The sequence below is a fragment of the Mytilus galloprovincialis genome, chromosome 10, assembly GCF_965363235.1.
Source record: "Mytilus galloprovincialis chromosome 10, xbMytGall1.hap1.1, whole genome shotgun sequence".
Classification (NCBI taxonomy): Eukaryota; Metazoa; Mollusca; class Bivalvia; order Mytilida; family Mytilidae; genus Mytilus; species Mytilus galloprovincialis.
In genome coordinates this window covers 11396336-11418185 of record NC_134847.1, presented here as the reverse complement: position 1 = coordinate 11418185, position 21850 = coordinate 11396336, and the positions used below count along the sequence as shown (strand labels likewise).

Here is a 21850-nt window from a genome sequence, read left to right as displayed (position 1 = left end):
CCATTTTGGTCATGTCGACTTATTTGTAAATCTTACTTTGCTGAACATTATTGCTGCTTACAGTTTATCTCTATCTATAATTATATTCAAGATAATAACCAAAAACAGCAAAATTTCCTTAAAATTACCAATTCAGGGGCAGCAACCCAACAACAGGTTCTCTGATTCATCTGAAAATTTCAGGGCAGATAGATCTTGACCTGATAAACAATTTTACCCCCATGTCAGATTTGCTCTAAATGCTTTGGTTTTTGAGTTATAAGCCGAAAACTGCGTTTTACCCCTATGTTCTATTTTTAGCCATGGCGGCCATCTTGGTTGGTTTGGCGGGTAACGCCACACATTTTATAAACTAGATACCCCAATGATGATTGTGGCCCAGTAGTTTCAGAGGAGAAGATTTTTGTTAAAGTTAACGACGACAGACACCAAGTGATGAGAAAAGCTCACTTGGCCCTTTGGGCCAGGTGAGCTAAAAATACTTATTTGGGCCCTTTTTGGCCCCTTATTCCTAAACTGTTGGGACCAAAACTTACTAAATCAATCCCACCCTTCCTTTTAAGGCCATAAATCTTGTGTTAAAATTTCTATTCACTTTTACTAAAGTTCGAGAGCGAAAACTAAAAGTAATCGGACCCAACAGACAAATACGACGACAGAAACGTGATAACAATATAAATGATACAAGACAAAAAAAAATCAATTTTTGCAGTCGTATAAAAACTAAGCTATAACCAATGAACCAGGAAAATGAGGTCAATATAAATGTGAGATGGAAAATTCGTAACATGAGGCATCTATATACAAAGTATGAAGCATCCAGGTCTTTCACCTTCTAAGATAAAAAGCAGTTAGTTTGTACACCACTGTTGTAACTATCCATATGCCAAGCTTTCTGTGAGTTTTTGGCAGACTTGACAATAATTATTCAAGCATTATTTTATTTTGCTTACAATCTAAATTGGGTTTGCTCATTGTTAAAGTCTGGTTTGGTGGAGAGTTTTCTCATTGGCAATTATATTTCTTGTGTCCTTAGAAATTTATTCTGTAGATTAAATCTTCATATATATATATGCCTTCATTGACCTTTTATCAAAATATACAAATGTATTTATCTTTACTTTTAAGGATGCCACAAAAAAAGCAATACCTGCAGGAGTCCCTTGATAAGGCCATTGGTGCAGTAAATTCCAACAAATTAAGTATTTCTAAAGCAGCTACAGAATATGGGGTACCAAGGACAACCATATCAGACCATGTCAATGGAAAGTATGACAACCATTTGAATGGACCTTCAAAGATGCTGACAGATGAGGAAGAAACATCTTTAATAAACTACGTCAAGTATATGGCAGAGAGAGGTTTTCCTTTGACAAGAAGAATGTTAAAAGCATTCGTAATTTCTATCATTGAGAAATCAGGTAGATCAACTTTATTCAATATGGAAAAAGGTCCTAGTAACAAATGGGTCAACAAACTACTAAACAGACACCTTGAATTGTCGGAAAAGTTACCAGAACAGCAGGACAAAGCCAGGAGACGCATGTCTAATGTCACTGTGGTTGACCAATATTTCAAGTTGCTAGTGGACACAGTCGACTCTTTAGGATTAACAAATAAACCCAACCAGATATTTAACTGTGACGAGTCTGGCTTCAGTGGTAAAGAAAAAAGTAAGGAAAAAGTTTTAACACTAAAAGGGTCACACAGCTACCAACAAAAAGTATTAGTCCATGGTCACATTACAGTTCACATGTGCATAGCAGCGGATGGACATGTCCTCCCTTCATTTCTGATTTTTGATGGTTGCCTGCCTCATAGGAGCTTTAAGGATGGTGTTCCAGATAACTGGTTATATGGATCCTCTGAATCCGGGTACATGGATACCGAGTTGTTTGAAAACTGGTTCGACAAAGTTTTCATACCATTCTGTGGAACAAGAAGACCAGTACTGCTGATTTTTGATAACCACGATTCCCATATCAGTATTGACCTGATAGAGAAGGCCAAAGCTAACAACATTCACATCATTGGTTTACCACCTCATACTACACATCTGCTGCAGCCACTGGATGTTGCCATCTTTGGACCTCTAAAAGAAAAAGTGAACCAATTATCAGTTACCTTGGGAAACCTGAACAAGTGTGCCACCATAGGCAAAGCCAAGTTTCCTGCTTTATTAAGGTATTTACATGTACATATGCTTGGATTATATGTTTATGTATTTTTTTGGTACAACCGAATTTTCAAGCAATCAAATTTTGAGGATTGGGAATTAAAATAATTAAATTCTTAGATTTCTGTCATCTGAATTTCCATCACAAGTATCTGATATGGCTAAAATGTAACAATTCATAACAGAATGCAACAAAATTAACTAAAAACATATCATGACTGTTTATTTTACAACAAAACATATCTAAAAATGGTGGACTTCCGGTTGGGGTGTGTATAATACTGGAAACAATTTCGGTAAACACACAATTTTTTCCAGATTTTGACATTCAAAAATAAAAATAAATAAAAAATTATTTGCCGACCTACTGACCTCATTTTTTAAAAGTATGTAACTGGAACCACACACATAGAATAACCATACATTGTCTCGAAATATCAATGTTATTTGTACAAGGCTTAGAAACAGGTAGAAAGCGAGGCTGTGCCGAGCATTTCTACCTGTTTCGAGCCGAGTACAAATAACCGATTGATATTTCGAGACAATGTATGGTTATCCTTTATATACTGCAACTCATATAAGTGTTTTAAATGAAGTATTTAGTGTAAAAACAATCATTTTTAAATTTGGAGCGAACGACGTAAAATTTCCCAAACCTGTATGTTTTATTGACGTCATAAATAAAATTCTACGGAAACACATTGTCAACCTCATAAACAAGGTGATATACGGTCATGGACTGTATATGACATATAAATATACAGTCAATGCAATTTGACTGCTCAAATAGGACAGCTGCAGTATATATTTTTATTTGGCCTCAACAAGTATTTTTTAAGTTAATGGTGTTAAATACTTACTGATTTTCAGTTTTTTGTCAGCAGACTTCAAACTTCAATTTCACATGAACTGTATAATCTAATTTCTGTAACATATATAAACACTGACAAGAACATGCAACTTACACTTTTTCTTCAGTAATGGGTATCATTTTTATTTGCAGCACTGCAATTGACCAGACTACAACACTAGCAAGGGTCAAAGAGTCTTTCAGGAAATCAGGAATGTATCCTGTAGACAGATCCATAATTCCAAATTCACAACTTGCGCCCGCCGACTTCAACAAATCTGAAAAGACAAATAAAGAAACTACAGATGTAGATACAACAACAATCACCAGTAATGGTAAACTATTTATTTTATATATAAACAAACAATTACAGGCTCTCGACTTGGGACAGGCTATAAATATACCTAATCACTAATCATTCCATTCTAAAATTACACAACTTTTTCATCCAGTTGACAAATGGTTGAAGCTAACTGGGATCTTTTTTAAACCATGCGACATACATAATGCTTTTTCATGAGACCTGTTTAACCTACCGCACATATTTCAAACAAAATATTCTTTTTCTTCATTTGCAATTTCGAAATAGTGGATCATACTCTATCAAAGTTTCTTAATGATCGCTTTCTAAAGTTTTTCCTCCCTCAGCTCACTACTGAGGACCTGCGGCCTGACCCAAACAGGAAGTTATACAAATGACTGTTTTTCCAGGATTTGATTAAATAGCCATTAAAAAAAAAGAGGGGACAAAAGATACCCAAGGGACAATCAAACTCATAAATCTAAAACAAACTGACAATGCCATGGCTAAAAATGAAAAAAACAACATGAACCCAACCAAATACTAGGGGTGATCTCAGGTGCTCCCAAAGTGTAAGCAGATCCTGCTCCACATGTGGCACCAGTCATGTTGCTTATGTGATAACAAATCCGGTAATTAGTCTACCTGTTTTTTAGCCCCGACCCTAACTTTTTTATTGGATCTTAAAAAAAAAAAAAAATTGTATCAACCGACCCCGTTTTTGACACAGGCTTCTGATAGATGACATAATATTTTTTCTCTCTTGCTTCTACTTGCATAGAAAGCCAGTAAAACATTTTATTAATGTCAAAAGGTATTCCAAATAGGTTAAAATCCAAGAAATTTGCACAGCAGGTGCTTCAAAAACATTGCAAATGGCACACTTCCGGTTTTTGAAATTAATTACGGATCCGGACTTGGAAAAACCATGATAATTTTCCGGATTTCATTTCTGATGTCAAAAAAAAAAAAAAGAATTCCGACCTACCGACCCTATTTTTTCAAAATGATGTTACCGGAAAAACATATATTTTTTTTTAGGCCTATACAAAAAAATAATTAAACAAAAAAATGTAACACAGCAACAAATAAATAGTTTCAATAGTGTTATTCTTGCTTGCCCATTAACTTCTGAGTTATTTAATCTTTTGTTAAATTCTACATTTTTGTACCTCGAGTTTTTTCTTTTACAGAGCTCCAGGAATCAACAATTCTTTGTCACTGTTGTGGCAACACTATCTCCTATGTTAAAGAAATAGAGATGAGCATAAATGAACCAACTGAAAATCCCCTTGTAACAAAAAACTTAATTCCAAGAAGTTTAGCAGATGTGCTGTTACCTCCAGCAAATCCATCTCTAGCAAAAAAAACTTCTAGTAAAATCATTACAGAAGCCAGGGTAATAACAGGGGATGAAATGCTTCAAAAACTACAGTCAAAGCGTGATGAGGCAGTAAAGTTGGCAGAAGAAAAAGAAGAAAGAAAAACAGAAAGAGCTAGAAAAAAGGAAGAAGCTGAAGTTTTGAAGGAAGCAAAGAAAGAAGAAAGAGAAAGAAAGAAAAGAGACAGAGAAATAAGAGACACCGAAAAGGAAGAGGAAAGAGAGAGGAAGAGACAGAAGAAGGAAGAAAAAAGAAATATGCAGCAATGTAACCAACAAATCACTGCTGAATTCCACCAGTATGCTACATGTACTAAATCATCTGTAGACATGGTAGATAATAGAAGAAGTACCAGAGTAAAGACCCCTTTAATAAGGGAAGAATTTTTACAATTTGATAGCGATATGGAGATTATAGAGACAATGGAAGAATAAGGAATATATAATTAAAATCTCTCCAGACTGTATAATTTGAAGAACTGTGAAATTTATTTTAATTTTTTTTTGGATCGAAATTGCATTATATTGATTTTAATTCGATAATACAATTATCATCTGTAAAAGACTTATTATTATTACCTGTATATTGTACATGTTGTAAGCTGCAGAAAGTTAAAAGTTTTTTCTGGGTATTAATGCATATAAGGTTTAAGATTTAAATTTCCTTTTTTGCACGTCTTCATATTGTTTCTGAAAGAAATGATTAGGAAGTGGTAGAGACAAAAAGTTTTGACCAATAATCTGGGTTCACAAATCATTTAATGAAAGATAATAATATGCAAAATTATTCTGTTATTTAACTTATTGGTAATTCATTTATATTCTAATCCAAAAAAAAAAAATTAAGTAAATGTGGTTTTTGAAAGATCCGAAAGCAAATGTAATGACAAATAACAAGTTTTGATATGCATGCATAACGTATACAATATTATCTTACACTATATATACCAATATTTAAGTAAAAGATCAGCAAATGATTTTTGAAGATGTTATGAATCATAATCAAATTGATAGTTTCAATAATCTTCAACTTTAATAAAAGCTTTTTATAAACATTTTAATCATCTGAAAAGATATGGACAGTTGTCAGGCTATATAGTATTCACATCGAAAAATTTCTGAATGACATATACATAATATTTTGTTCATTTAAGGTAGTACCTTAAATACTGGAGATAACTCTGTAAAATCAGTTAATCATTTTAATCATGTTATACTGTTTAGGAAATTTTAAGCTTTTCAATGATCGAACTAGTGTTTGTCAGACTGAAATATATTCAACCATTTCTTCCTAAAAATCAATTGGTTCCAAGTTTTTTGAAATTTTTGTATTCATTTCAAAGGGTCAAAGTAAATATTTTGTAAAAATTTTGTGAAAATTGAACGAGCCAAGTTAATTTTAGTCAGGTGTTGGGTAGCAGCTTAATGAATAATTGTACATGATATAGCAGACATGTGTATTTACATGTAACCTTCAGTCTACTAGCAAACTCAGATTAAACAAATTGTGTTTACAGTAGCAGAAATTGAACATTTACTTTGTTTTATTATGCCAAAATCAAACAAATACAAATATAAATATTTGTTTATTTGCAAATCACGACCTCCAAAATGAGCAGAATAATTACTAAAACAGTGTATTTTTCAAACACAGTCAATGTAAGGTATATTAAGATTTATGCCTTAATATGTAATATTATATTGTACCTGTAGTCTTCGTTATAAACTCATCTGTTGGTTTCTTGTTTTATGGTAGTTGTCTATCTACATATTAACATTTGCACAAGTTTAAATTAAGAAGATTCTTCATCCTTTTAGGGACCCTAAAAAAACATTCAGATGAATAAAAAAAAGAAAGATGTGGTATGATTGCCAATATTAAGACAAATCTCCACAAGAGATGAAAATGACACTATTGGTCAATGTACAGCCTTCAGCAATGAGCAAAGCCCATACCACATAGTCTTCTATAAAAGACCCTGAATGTCACCAACAGCCTAACTTGGGTACAAAAAACGAATGAAAAACAAATATGTAACACATAAAAAAAAGACAACCACTGAATTACACGCTTTTGACTTGGGACAGACACACACATCCATAATATGGCAAGGGTAAACATGATAGCAGGATCCCAACCCTCCCCCTAAGCTGGGACAGTGGTTCAACAGTACAGCATTAGAAACAACTATAAAAATCAGTTGAAAAAGGCTCAACTCATCAGATGCACAAAAATACAGGTGGACCTTTTTGGTCATGGCCGGGTACTTGTACATTTTATCTGACAAGAAAAAGACACTAGGTACAGATCTGAGAGTACTCGCAGATAACTGACAGCTAACTATATCTAACAAAAACATTGTGCATTCAAGACTAAGAACCCTGCTAGACAGACATATCAAATTAAAATCATAGCATATTCATATAAAACTTTCAGCTGTGGTTAGTTGCATCCCTTCAGAAAGACATACACATCTGACAAAATTACATGTACATGTATAATATTGCAGACAGAGATGAACTACAGCTACAATAACATAAATAGTATAGAATAGATGTACATGTATTAAGGTATTAAACATAAAAACCAAATAACATACACATGTACATGTAATTTGTATGTCAATAAATCACAAGAGCAATGTCAAAGAGTCTAGTACAGGAACATGCAAATTTGATTACAGTATTACATGCATATATGTACATAGGTCAATAAATCACAAGGTCAAGAAGTGTAGTACAAGTACATCTTACTATAAACTGCAGCATATGTACATTGTATGACCAACTATTGAGCTTATCATTATAAAAGCCAATATATTTAACAACAGGGAGGCAATACATGTACATTGCACCATAATCAGGTTGAGAACAACCTGTTAGATGACCTTCCATGACAATGTTTTTAAATATCCCTTTAAATGTAAGACATGCATGAGGGGTACATTAAGGTGACAATTTTTTTTGTGTAATAAGTTTCTTTTAACCAATTTAAAGTACAAACAAGTGAAACTGCGAGCTACTGCTCACTGATGATACCCCAGCAGCAAGTGGATAATATAAATAGTGAAAAAATATGCAAGTGTTTGGTAAACAGGAAGTTGTCGAGTGATGAATCTGAAAACACATCACACGGTTAAGCTGACTTATATAAATCCTGAAACCAAATTTTAGAAATCCTTGTATTGTAGTTTGTGAGAAAAATTTGATGAAAATTTTCAACTTGGCTATCATGTGTAAAATCATACAAGTGTTCGGTAAACAGGAAGTTGTCAAGTGATCAATCTGAAATCGCATCACACGGTATAGCTGACTTAGATAAATCCTGAAACCAAATTTCAGAAATCCTTGTGTTGTAGTTCCTGAGAAAAATATTCATGGGACGGATGGACTGACTAACGGAAGGACAGACAGAGGTAAAACAGTATACCCCCCCTTTTTTTTTTTAAAGCGGTGGTATAATGAGTATAAATTTGTATTTTCTAGTCTAGAAAACTTCAAAACCTTTCTGTATTATATGAATAGATGTAGAGTGAGGTGCTCATTTTCGCCACATCTTTTCATGTTTTCTACAGTTTCTGTTCAGGTGTGAATGTTTTTGAAGTATACTGATATTTCTATATGAAGATAACTTCAAATGCAAAATATTCTTAAGCTTGAAAACGTGTTTGTTTGAATATAATCATCAGAAAAGTTAGATTAAAGGGTGTTTGAAATTACCTGATTTTATGTCAATGGGGGACACATATTCGCCGTTTTTACACATCAATTTAAAATCAAATAACTGCAGCTTTTAATAACATTGATCAAATCGATTTCATAATAGATGAATAGCAGACATTTCAAAGGTGTTTAGAACTGAAATTTAGGGGCATTCAGTCAAAGAATTACTTAGAAATACATGTACTTCTTTGAATTCGTGTTTTTTCTTCAGGAAATTGGCCGAAAATGGTTCTCCGTTTTTCGGTCCTTTTCAGTAGGTTCCGCAATTTTGTCTCAGTTATAAAAAATAATCATATTTGTTATATAATATCATTTACCGGTATATGTCTTCCATTTCAGCCATCCTTTGAAGTTTTTACACCTCAAAATCATAAAACGGCGAAATTGGGTCCCCGGCGAATATGGGCGCCCCACTCTACAATGTAGATACAATTTTGAAAATTTTAAATAATCTGAAATTGAATCAATATTTTTTAGTCTGGAGCATTGATGACGGAAGTTAACTACATTTTGTACCATGGCTGGCTATACAGCCCTTGCATTCATTTCAAAATTGTCTGTAATTGTGATTACATTTAACACAGTATTTTTAGTACAGATATGCAGCTACATTATTGAAGGTAGATTTGGGACATTTATAGCATGCCTCATAAACAGTTAGGTACACTCAGACTCAGGGGCTAGCAGGTGGCATAATTTGTAAACTTGTACTAACACACCACACATCAGCACATGTCATATGTTAAAAAGTTAACCTAACCATGTGATGCAAATGAAGACCCCTCAAATTGGTTCATAAAGGGTGGGGGCACTTCCTATGATATTAAATATATACAATGTGAAAGGACAAGCTGCTGGAATAGGTTGGGAAAACTATCAGTAATATTAAGACAAGTCAATAAAATTCCATAACTTCTTCACTCATCTTTCTTGGTGTTGTCTGTTGTGTTTATACTATCAACCCTTGTTTCTCTTTTTAAAGGACACATTGAAAAAGGGGGGGGGGGTAGGGTTTGACGTAAAAATATTGAAATTGCCGTCATCCCCTTAAAACAACTAGAATCAAAAGGTCAACCGCTCCTTCTTCAGGTTGTCATAACCATAGGCAGATCATCCCCTTTTCTTTGTGAGAAAAAATTGGTTGCTTATGTAGGGAATCATTGAAGCACAACTATTAAAAAAAAGAGTGCCTCCCCCTTCGCTTAGGTCAGTCAGACCCCTTCCCCTTTTAGGAAAAGTTTTGGATCCTACACTGATAACAAATGGAAAAATGTCTGATTGTCACCTATCAATTAAATGTTGACCTACGTTTCAGTGAAATTACCTGCATGTAAACTGGAGGCTCTGTCTGAAAGTGAAAGTTCCGATTTCAAGTCGATCTCGACTATCACCACCAAACGTGCGGTCTTTTTGAGTAAAATCTTGACTGATTATTCGTCTGTCTTCAAATTTGTTCTCCTCATAATTGGTCAGTCAACTTCATTCCACTTCCAGCCATGCTTTCCATGTTGTTCAACGCCGGGGTTTACAATTCATCTAAAAGGGCGCCAAATTAAAATGAGGCACTTTGACGAGGTAAGCAAAGAGAGACAACTCCTGCGTAACGAAGACGACGCTTCCAGCGATAAAAAAATATTTGCTCATCTCCAAATTGATTCATAACATTTAATGTAAAAAATCAATACTATACAATTTGTTAAAATAGTTTGAGACCGTGTTTAAACTCATCTGACAACCATTGAGAGAGAATTGTAACAATTTCGGTGCTGACGGTAACTGGTCCTCGGCATCTTCAAATCTCGTACGAAATCGGACGCCGTTAAAAGTTAATTTCTGAGAAATTTAGTTAATTTTAAATACTGACCAATTGAAATATTAAAGTAATTTTGGTAACCACTTTCCTTGTCAAAGGATAGATTTAAATGTTCTCACGTTTAGAAGATAAATGAAATATACTGACAAAAAATGACGGTAACTGGTCCTCGACCAGTACTTAAAGGGGAGATAATTTATTTTATTCATTGTAACTAGAATGAAATTCAAAACAGTGTGGCTGTGGCCATTGATTGACACATTAAATTCATCCATTGACTGGGACAATTTACGTGAACGTTTGTCTGTAACGACCACTGTTCACGACGTACCTACGATAGACATTTAAACTGTGGGGTCACCAAAGGTTTCTTAACGTCTTTAATTATAAAATAATTCGACAAATTAATCAGGAATAACCTTTATGTGTTGATTTATATAATTGATATAAATAAACATCGTGTTATTTCTGAATGTTTTTCGAATTACTTTATTAAGGTGTTGAGAACCTTTGGTGACCCCATAGTTTAAATGTCTTTAAAACGTACATAGTGAGCAATGGTCGTTACATACAAACGTTCACCTAAATTGTCCCAGTCAATGGATGAATTTAATGTGTCAATCAATGGCTACAGCCACACTGTTTTGAATTTCATTCTAATTGTGCTCCTAAATTGTTTAATGGAGTTCTGTAGAACTTCACTAAATCAGACTGCATCATATAATGATGTGCATGAGGCGAATTAATTCTTGTCTGACTTCTTGAAAAGGGGATACAATTGAACTTTGACATTTCTGTGGTGTTTTACATTTCTGTGTCAAAGTTCAATTATCTCACTTTTAATTCAAGGACAATCATTTGAGTGATCATAGATTTTTTTTTACAATATTAGCCTTGAAGTCGGCTCCTCGAAGACTGGAATTCCGTTTCATCGCCAAAGAAAGAAAGTATAAGCCATTGGAAGATGTGCACAATGCAAACAAATTGATTTGACGTTTCAAGGGGATGTAATGGGAATTAAGCATTCATTTTATTCATAATTATTGCCCTTGTAAACTCAAATTGACAGTACCGTGTGGATGGTTTCAATGAAACTCGTTTTCTAATTTACAAGAGATACAATATATTTTTTGTCAGATTCATACGCGCAGAGGTTTTGAGTTTTCAGTAGATCTGTCAACGATTTAGGTATAGTAACAGAGTAAATGGTTCTTCAGAAAAAAAATGCTTAAAGTAGATATTTTTACTTAAGAAACTAATAAAACATAAAAAATCCCAGCTAACTTAAACTTTAAAATGAATAAGGGGTTAATATAACCTGGTTTTAAAACTTTTGATTATTATTTGATAAGCCGATTTGTCTAAAGGATAGTTCGTCTCGATCATGTGACAAAGTGATTACAAGGTACTCCACTGTAGGACCATAAATGTTGAAAGTTACAATTACATTCGGAATTCCTCGGGTGAATGGAGGTACGGAATATACCGAAGTTGTGATGAATGAATTAGATAATAGCATATCGCAAATTTAAACCTCGGGTGAATCCGGTGCCGGAGGTACGGAATAGACCGAAGTTGTGATGAATAAATAAGTTAATAGCATATCGCAAATTTATCTATTGGCACAAAACGAAGTGTTGTCAGTTCAAGTTACACCTTGAAAGCTTATACTTGTCTATGAATGTGTGTGCTTAGTCTAGTTTGACGGACAAAAATATTGCTGCTATTGTTGCTCGTCATCTGGCAATTAGAAAATCTAGGTGGTCTCGTGGCAGAAGCTTGCCTTGAATCAGAGAGGTCGTATGATCTATTCCAGCCGGGTCAAATTTAGGTCTTGAAAATCGATATGTGCTATCATCAAGTTATCACTGAACTAGTATATATATATTTATTTAGGGGCCAGCTGAAGGACGCCTTTGGGTGCGGGAATTTCTCGCTGCATTGGAGACCTATTGGTGACCTTCTGCTGTTGTCTGTTCTATGGTCGGGTTGTTGTCTCTTTGACACATTCCCCATTTCCATTCTCAATTTTACCTCTCTTAGCATGCTGCAGGTATGATTGAGAACAAAGATTGGATGGCTCGGAGTTATAAAAATGTGTCTGGGTATGATGACATGTCTCATGTGGACTTAGTGTTACCTTGTAAACTAGCATGTAGTATTGCAGCTCAGTGTTTCGGTGTTCTACAAAACAGATTTCAAAATTCACTAAAAATCTATGTAAGTCCTAAATATGTATTTAATTTGCCACTGGACATTTAACAGCTATCTATCTTTCCATCATCTGGCAATCATTGTCTAATGTAAGAAATAAAATCCTGACATTATACGGAATCTATTCTAAATTTACTAACAATTTATTCAATCAGTTTTGTAGTCCGGGATTACTCTGACGTCCAACGGCTGTTTTGCCAGACAAGCTGGGCCGGCTGTTTTGCCAGACAAGCTGGGGCCGTCCCGCCCAGCTTGTCTGGCAAAACAGCCGTTGGACGTCAGAGACGGCCCCAGCTGGTCTGGCAAAACAGCCGTTGGACGTCAGAGACAGCCCCAGCTTGTCTGGCAAAACAGTCGTTGGACGTCAGAGACAGCCCCAGCTTGTCTGGCAAAACAGCCGTTGGACGTCAGAGTAATCTAGGACTATCAGTTTTGATGCCAAAATTTAAAAAAAGTCAAATAATTACAACAAAACTGGTGACTTTTCTATGCACTGTAATATTGGATGACTGGTTTTACTGCCAAAAAGCAGATAAGTTTAAATGAAAAATGATAATAAAATGGTATTTAAAACTTTAAATGAACACAGACTGCAATGTTGATACATTATCATTAACTAACTAGACATGAATGTCAATTATACTTATTTTAATCTTTGGCCATAACATTTAGTTGTTTAAATGTATTTTTAAATGTTTGAAGTGCCGGTATTTAATTTGAATTTTCGATTATCTGTAAAGGTAAACTGTGAAGGGAGAGATAAATTTGGGGAATTTTAAAGACAGGAGTATGAAGGAAGAAGTAGAAATAATAATCAGATGACGAGAGAGAATATTCACAATTAAATCTATTTCTACATCAAATTAAGGAATTTACCACGAAAGAACGAAGATGCACTACCACTTTCTCCATCAAGAAATGGTCAAACAAAGAAGAGAGTGAATATTCACAATGAAATCAATTTCTACATTAAATTTAGGAATTTACCCCGAAAGAACGAAGATGCACTACAACTTTCTCCATCAAGAAATGGCTAAACAGTGATAAAAGTGGCATCAGCAAACCACGCCCGTGACCGGGTTACTTTGACTCCATTATTACTTGTCTCGGTAGGATTGTTCGTCCCGAAGGTCGGTGTTTCTGTCTAGACACTCTGAGTGTCTGGCTGCCTCCACAAAACAAATTGGTCACCGTAATATGTTATAGCATAGCCAATCAGTGTGCTGAAAGTTGCATTGAACACCAACAATCAATCAGGCAATCTAATTTTAGATATACATACGAAAATGTTTGAAATTTTAATTCACTGCATGCCAGTCGTGAATAATATTTTTGATGATAAAATAAAAAAATCGAACAACTACAACAAAATTGATGACTTGTAAATGCACTGTAATAGAAGATGACTAGTTATACCAAAAACAGATAACTTTAACATGAAAAATGAGAAGCAAATGGAAATTATCAATAAATATGACCACAGTCGGTAATGCTGATATTGTTAAGGCATATATCATTCATAAAAATTATACCTTAAAGCATTTTATCCTTGGGCTATAACAGCAACATATTTAGTGTGGTTTTATACTTTTAAAATTGAAAAAGTGCATTTGACTCCCATTTCAGTTTTTTGCGATAAAAATTATAAAAACAATTTTCAATTTCAAAGCTTGGAATCGGGATTAGGATCTGGAACAAGAACATAGTTTTAATCACAATTTAAAATTTTTTGTTACGCACTCCAAACTCATTTTCAATTATTTTTGTGTTTTTGTAAATATATATATAGGCCACGCAGCGCAAAACAGTATATAATCTTCAGATAATGAAGGACTACTGAAAACCTAAAGAAGAAGAAGAAGAAGTATGATCTTTGTCAATATAACGGAACTATAAACAACTCTCATATACGTTGGAGGTTTATATAGCAACAAAAATTTTCGTTGGAAATTACCCGTGTTCCAAGTCAAGTATTTGATAGTTGTTTTCCAATCTTTCCATTGGTTAATAAAGTCTCGCGTTGATATTGCCAGTTTTTATAGACTTCCTTGGTTTTCCTGTTTAAATGGTTTTTCACTACTGACACTAGACATTTTGTGTAAATAGAAAATTAATGTCCCTAATAAGGGAGACAACCAAATTAGGGATCCCTAATCACAGGGTCAAATACGGGAATTGGAAAATAGCCTATTGCAAATTAAGCATTGGACGACGAATTTGGACTTCAGAGACGACAAGCTGCAAGTACACATATATTGATTGTATTCATTGTGGAATGTGTGACAAAAATTGCATGCATAAATTTTGCAGAATGCTTATCTTTTCAACCCAGAAATTCACACATGGGCTTGTTTTTTTTTTGGTTTTGTTTATTAGAGATTATTTGACAATTGAACCATTTTGCATGTAAAACCTTCAATTATATATTATAGATCACGAAGGACATATTTATGTTTGATTGATTTTTTATGGAAATATATTGTCACTGTTCATTGTTTATGTCTAGTAAAAAGCACTTAATCACGAATAGAGAAAGGTCACCAATGGTGAAGTACATTCATTTTATAGACTTCAAAGTATTCTAGTTTTTATAGTTATACAATAATTTTTTATCGCCATTGATTTTCAAGGCTCAATCGGTATTCTTCATTTTTCCTTCATTTTTTGTTTAGAATACATTGGATTTTGTTATTAGAAGTCCTTTCTCGTATATCAACCTAGCGCTGAGACCATGCCCTTAAATTTGCATTTCGTTTATATATAAAAGGTAGAAAACGTTTGAGTGTAGTATAATTAAAAACAAAACAGCTTTTCAATGCATTTATACATGTATATAATATGTTCAATTCACTAGATACAGGCAAGAGTTTGAACTGATGTCGGTGCCTTTTGTAGATAGCTATGCGGTATACATTTTGATCATTGTTGAAGGCCGTACGGTGACCTTTATAGATAATTTCTTTGTCGGTCATTAGCATTTACTTTTTAAAATTATAAAAATAAGGAGATGTATAGTAGGATTGCCAATGACAAGACAGCAACCAATGAAAAACAGGATCCATGCTATATAGATATAAAAAGATGTGGTATGAGTGCCACAAGAAAACTCTCCATCCATGTCAAAATTTGTAAATGCAAAAGTTAACCATTATAGGTCAAAGTACGGTATTCAACACGGAGCCTTGGCAAACACCGAACAGCAAGCTATAAAGAGCTCCAAACTGACTATTAATTGTAAAAGAATTCGAACTGGAAAACCAACGGTCTAATTTATAATATAAAAAACGTGAAACACTTATGAACCACATCAACAAACGACAACTACTGAACATCAGATTCCTGGCTAGTTCGCTTGGTATTTTTTTTTCTCGTTGCTGTGGCATTGGCTCTTAACAAACATCTCTACTCCATCGACATTATTGTAATTTATTTGTATGTTAATAATCATAAGGAAGATGTGGACACTATTTTCAACTTGACCCAAGTCGAGAGAATATTTCAGTTGTTACAGTGGCAGTTATCTGCTATTTGTAAGATTTACCTTACGTTTGTTGTTTTGTCAATTATCAAGCCGAAGGTTTGTTCGTTTGAATTGTTTACCATTCTGTGACGTCAATGCATTTTACAGCTCTCTTACCGGTATTGGTTTTGCCCAATGTTGAAGGCTGTTTGTTGGCCTGCAGTTGCTTAAATCCATGTCATTTGGACTTTCGTAAATAATAGTTGTCTCATTGACAATCATATCACATCTTATTATTTATATGCATGTTTTGCTACAAAAATCCAGATTGCATAAGTGGAACAATATGGTTTCCATAATTGTTAAATATGCGTGTCAACGCAGTGGGAGGAATATAAAGATTAGTATTTTATTGAAAGGTCTTTGTCTCTTCCCAGACGTTTCTATGTATGATCTGTAATACAGTTTTTATCTATTCCCAGACGTTGCCATGCTTGATGATCCTTGATTTGTAATCTAGGTTTTACAAACTTTTCATTGGACTGTATTTGATCGTACCACTTGCAACAACTTAAGCATATTTAATGAAATGATGACAAACTAATCTATCAAAGTAAAAACAATTTGACCATCATTCAAACACAAAACTTCTTTTATATACCTATATTATTGTTGTGGTGTAGGTTTTTGTTGTTGTTATTCGATTTTATACCTATTGTTGTGGTGTAGGTTTTTGTTGTTGTTATTCGATCACAAGAAGGCAATATGCTATATGCTTCTAATGACAAAATATTCTCGAGAATAATGAAAATTGACATGTTTACAGGAAAGTGTTGGAAGTGAGAATGTCCGTTAATTGAGATTTTCTGAGTGAATGTATTTGGTCTAAGAATAGGATATATCTTCTTACTTCATCCAGTCTGGATGAATAAATAGCTTGAAGTATTAGAATGTCTAAGAATACGAAACTATTGATCATGCGTAGTACTAAATTGATATTGACATGAGAGGTTTTATTTTAAAGGCAATGAACTGAACTCTGAAATAGTGCAGTATGGTAAAAGTTTAGCAGAGCAATATCACCGCTGTTAAGGAGTTTAGAAACAAACGACAAATTTTCCGCTTGTGAAGATGGAATGCAACGGGCACGGGAGAATTGGCTTAGTATACGTTAGTCTTGATTGGATATAAGAAAACAATGGGCAACAAATATTGAATAAAGGACAAAAAAAGAATAATAGAGAAAAAAAGAATGAAAGCATACAGAAATAAAGGGTTCCCTAGATAGATCCTCATATGAGCAGTGTAACGTTATAGGACTAGAAAGACTTTAAAGCCAGATATATTGAAAGCAAAGTAGCACCTATAATGTGGGGGCATGCTTTTGGCGGAGATAGATCTTTGTCCTTGGCTCGTGACCTTTAAGATCTTAAGACTTAATGTGTTGTAGATTTGCTGTCTTTTGATTAAATCCACATTCAGTCCTCCGGCATAGTTTTATTTATATATATGTTCATGGTAAAATTGTCAAGCAATTTATGCAATAACTAGACAGTTGATATTTAAGGGAAGATACTAGCTATACTAATACATCGTATTTCAGTATTAGTATATTAAATATATTGGCTTTTATATTCAAACGATAAAAAACAGTAGATGTGGTTAGATTGCCAATGAGATAACTTTCCATCAAAGTCAAAATAATGTAGAAGAAGACCACTTTAGTTTACCATACGGAGGATTGGATTTGGGCGGGGGCTTCAACAATGAACAAAACGCTTACCATTTACTAGTATTCAATTATATAAAAGGCCCTGACATAAAAACAAATGCGAGAGAATTTGAATGCCATTGGCTTTATTTATGTAAAAAAAAAAAAACAACATTAAACGAAAAATGACCATGGACACTTTAATCTGTATTCAAAATGAAGATTTTGTTTTGAGTTATCAATACAACTGTTAATGATTGGAATCAGTATATATATTTCACTGGTGAAACAACTTGACTATGGTGACCTTGACCTGGTTTCCACCTCATCAATTTTTGGTTCGACAGCTCACATTATTTTGAATAACTTAGTAATATTGAAATATAATTGTGAATATGCGACAAAGTTGGCTAACACATGTCCAGTTTATGCCGCTACGCACGTACGTTACATATATATTAATTGTTGACCATTTGATGACTGCACTTCGGGCAATAACATTTGATATCATCGGCGATGTATTAATTGTGGACCATATGGTAACTACACCCAAAGCTTGTCGTAGCCTGTGCCGTAATGTTACATGTGTTAGTCTACCAATGGTCACCGTGTTATAATGTCAAGTCAATTTGTCTTCTTGTCTTGTCATGTTATATATAATCATGGCAATATACAAGTCTGGGTTTGGTGTATTAGATAAATTAGGTCGATATTCCATGTCAATTATGTTATTGCAAGAAAAATTAAAGTGGGTGGGATATGTACAAGGAATTGATGACTTTATATTATACGAAACACTTCCGAAATGATGTTGTTATTTCAGAGATGTACGTTTTTAAACATGAAGAAATAAATATGATGTTATATATATTTGCATGAAAAAGGATATGAAATTTTTATAATTTATGTTTTAAAGGACGGGTCCTTTCTTTCTGTATTCTTCATTTTTTTGCTATTTTTCCCTTTATTTCTTTTATGACCATTATTCTCTATTCTATTAACGTATAAATATTAACACCTATTTATGCGCTACTTTCTATTTTGTTCATTTTCTCTTTTCTGTACATTTAGCGCACATTAATTTAGCGCACATTAATACGCTCAATTCTGCAAACACAATCTAGGCCACATATAAAATAGTGTTACTGTTGAGTATTAAATTATTCTTGGAACTGTTACACTTAGTCCATCGAGTCTCCTTTGTAAATGCGGGAGAAGAGGTAATGTTGAAGTTGACCCTGCATGCATAGGCCTGTCTTAACCTTTCTGTCAATTTTGGTTGTGAATAAAATGTAAGACATCTAACCGATAATTTAAAGGCCAGAAGTCATTTTAACTTTCACGTTTCCTAGCTTATATGTGTAAAACTTTGCTGTTAAAGATGAGGGAATAAAAACAGTACCATCAGACTTAATTCAGTCCATAAGTCCGACGGCCTAAAGTCGCTAAAAAGTCAGGGCAATCTCTGAATTTTGTATTCTGACCTTTACATTTCTTGTGGTTATTTGTGACTTGTTTTATTGACGTATGTCATACCTATGCTTATCTCTTTTTATCATATGGAACCACCCATTTGGGTTATAAAAAGCCAGGATATGGTATTTTTACGATACAAAGTTTCTGCCACTTTATTAAAACTCTAGACCTCATGGCTATGCATGCTGGATATATCAGAATTTAGCATCAAAAGCAATATATAGGTTCATTGTCGAATGGTTTTACATCTTATTCTAGTATCAAAATGAAAATATTTTTCTCCTTTTAAGAAGTATTATACTATTAGCTATTGGTTTATTGCATAGCAAAGTAATGCATTTTTAATATTTTCGGTCGACTAGTAGGGTGTTTAGTGTCAACTTTTAAAATTTGCTTTTAGATACGAATTCTATCCAAGCTGATAGCTTAAAAAAACTACTCTTTAAAATGTTATTGCACATTAAATTGTAACCGTTTTTACTGTAAAATATGTAAAAAATGAATAGTATTACTATGCTGGAAGCAAAAGTATCATTCATATGTGATTCAGATGTAGGTTTATACTCCTTTGACATTTTAGAACAGAAAATTTAATTTGCGAAATCTTTTACTCTAATCATTTCATTTCTCGTAATTTCTCGTGTGATTTTTCAAATCAATAACGTGCAGGGATAACGATCACTGGAAACTGCCGTTTGAATTTTTTATGCTGCTTTTAAAATGAGTATAATTAAATTATCTTACTCACTATTCCATAAATATCTCCATTAGACAGTTATTGTACCAAGGTCTGATTAAATTATTTTTCTCAGCTTCCTTTTATTTCTAAGAATATTTGTTCTGGTGGGTGGCAGACGACACGGGAAGCCATTAAACTGCCAACTTGTAGGAAAATGATTTTTTTTCTCAAATATTTCAATTAATTAAATTTAAAATAAGAATGATTTGAGTATTGCTACTTGTGGTTTATCAGGTGTATACTTATTTTGCGCAAACTTGAATGGATTCTACAGAGAGATTTTGGTAGAAAAAATATTTTTTTGTCAAAATAACACCCCTAGTGGTTTGTTTGGTTTACAGAATAGAGATACAATTATAGTTGTCAATACTGTAACAACTAGTGAAAAATTAGAGAAAATAGTCAGAAATAATGAAAATAGAAAAATAAATGAAGAAGATTCCTAATTTAAAAACTCAAACAGATTTCAAATAGCATTAGTATTCTTTTCATTCCTTCAATGCCTTAATATTGTTAAACAGATATTTGAAAAACAGAATCAATATGATTTTTTTAAAGGATACCTCATAGAATTGATCAGATATTCTGCAAAGATGACATTTATTAAGGAGTTACCAATTGATATTAATGATGTAAATCAGCCTACACGAGACTTGTTATCTATTAGTAATAACTGTGGGTCTTGAAAGGAGGAGGGGACTACCAATTCTGTATTCCTTATTTTTTTTAACCATTTTTTACTATTCTATATAAAGCTTGCTCATTATTCGCCATATATTCGGATAATTTCGCCATTCTTTTTTTTTTTTTGGGGGGGGGGGGGGTATGCAATTTTCTCAAAAACATACGATCCTTCAATGAATATATCACTACAAGGTCAAAGTGTTTCTCCATAAGTTTAACAGGTTTTAAAATGAAACATACAGACATCTGGCAATCATACATTGTACTGTTATGACGTCTAATAATGTTCCACACTCCCCCCTCCGGTCAAATTATTAATTTGATTACATCTGTATACAGAATATACACCTGACCTAATATATAATAATATAAACACGTAAATAGGAAGTTTATGTCTAAATAGTGACCACGAAAACATTGAGTGGACATGATCACCCTGTGGGTACTATCAGAGTTCACAAACACCAAGAGAAACCTGTTCACATCGGAAGCCAGTCGTGTGCCAACAAATTTACTTACAAATGGTTGATTCAATTTAATGAGTCAAATATCAATTTACTTGCACTTGGTTGGTTCAATTTAATGAGTAAAATCCGAAGGTCAAAGAAATCTTAAAAGGATAATGAGTCTCAGAAAATTCAATAGGGTCAAGAAAACCATATAAAGATATGTGTCTCCGAAAAATCAAGAGGCAAAGGAAACCTTTTTCAAGGCCGTAACTACCCTTGAGGCAAGTGAGGCAATTGCCTCACTAAAATTTCGACACTGATTTTTTTTTATACATATAGATCTATATAGATCTATAAATATAATTTAGTCATTTGTTGTTCTGTCTCAACCTTGATTTCTATAACTTGTCATCTTTCCTTTTAAACTATTCTTCCTGGATATAACTCAGCATCTCAACGGGTGATGTTTCTCGATTACATTTAACCTAGGAACGATAATCATCATGGATCTCTAGTTAAGAACAGGCTCTTGTAGAAAAATGAAAAGCGACACTGAAGGTAAATAAGGAATAATTCTAGTAAACTATTTTTTTTTAGTCTGAGTATTGCATATAGCTTCATTAGTACAATCCAAAAACGATAAGTAGACTGACAAATGAAGTACTGGTCTTCAGAAGGGTGCAGTCCTGTCTGCGTATTCATTTCCGGCTCCGTTTCACCAACTTTTGACAAATCAAGTACTGGACATCGCAAGGGGGCAGTCATGTCTGCGTATTCATTTCACGAACTTTAATCTTTCTCTTTACAGATGAATAAAATATAAATAATCATCCATGGATTAGTTTTTATCCATGTTTCTTTAACCTTAAAAAT

General features: G+C 33.6%; 1 protein-coding gene and 1 long non-coding RNA gene across 4 annotated transcripts; one reads left to right on the top strand and one right to left on the bottom strand.

Annotated features, from left to right (window-relative positions):
- The first annotated feature begins 884 nt into the window (after positions 1–884).
- On the top strand, positions 885–6221 carry LOC143049836 (uncharacterized). Of its 2 annotated transcripts, XM_076223581.1 has the most exons (3): positions 885–2184; positions 3180–3361; positions 4521–6212. In XM_076223581.1, exons 1-3 carry the CDS (start codon positions 1073–1075, stop codon positions 5141–5143), a joined length of 1917 nt encoding a protein of 638 aa, XP_076079696.1. In that variant the 5' UTR covers positions 885–1072; the 3' UTR covers positions 5144–6212. The 2 variants fall into 2 exon arrangements, with proteins under 2 accessions (XP_076079696.1, XP_076079697.1); XM_076223582.1 differs by lacking the exon at positions 885–2184 and having other exon boundaries at positions 2780–3361; positions 4521–6221.
- On the bottom strand, positions 1674–10418 carry LOC143049838 (uncharacterized). 2 transcript variants are annotated; one of them, XR_012970331.1, is made up of 6 exons: positions 9740–10418; positions 6416–6531; positions 5288–5398; positions 4500–4569; positions 3142–3304; positions 1674–2092 (listed from the first exon to the last, which is right to left on the bottom strand). It is a non-coding gene; the product is annotated as an uncharacterized LOC143049838 (long non-coding RNA). The 2 variants fall into 2 exon arrangements; XR_012970330.1 differs by having other exon boundaries at positions 9756–10418.
- Positions 10419–21850: the final 11432 nt, after the last annotated feature.

Coding starts and splice junctions, on each gene's coding strand:
- LOC143049836 (XM_076223581.1), top strand. CDS start 1,073: ATGCCTTCATTGACCTTTTATCAAAATATACAAATGTATTTATCTTTA. Junction 2,185..3,179: donor AAGTTTCCTGCTTTATTAAG/GTATTTACATGT, acceptor TTTTATTTGCAG/CACTGCAATTGACCAGACTA. Junction 3,362..4,520: donor AACAACAATCACCAGTAATG/GTAAACTATTTA, acceptor TTTCTTTTACAG/AGCTCCAGGAATCAACAATT.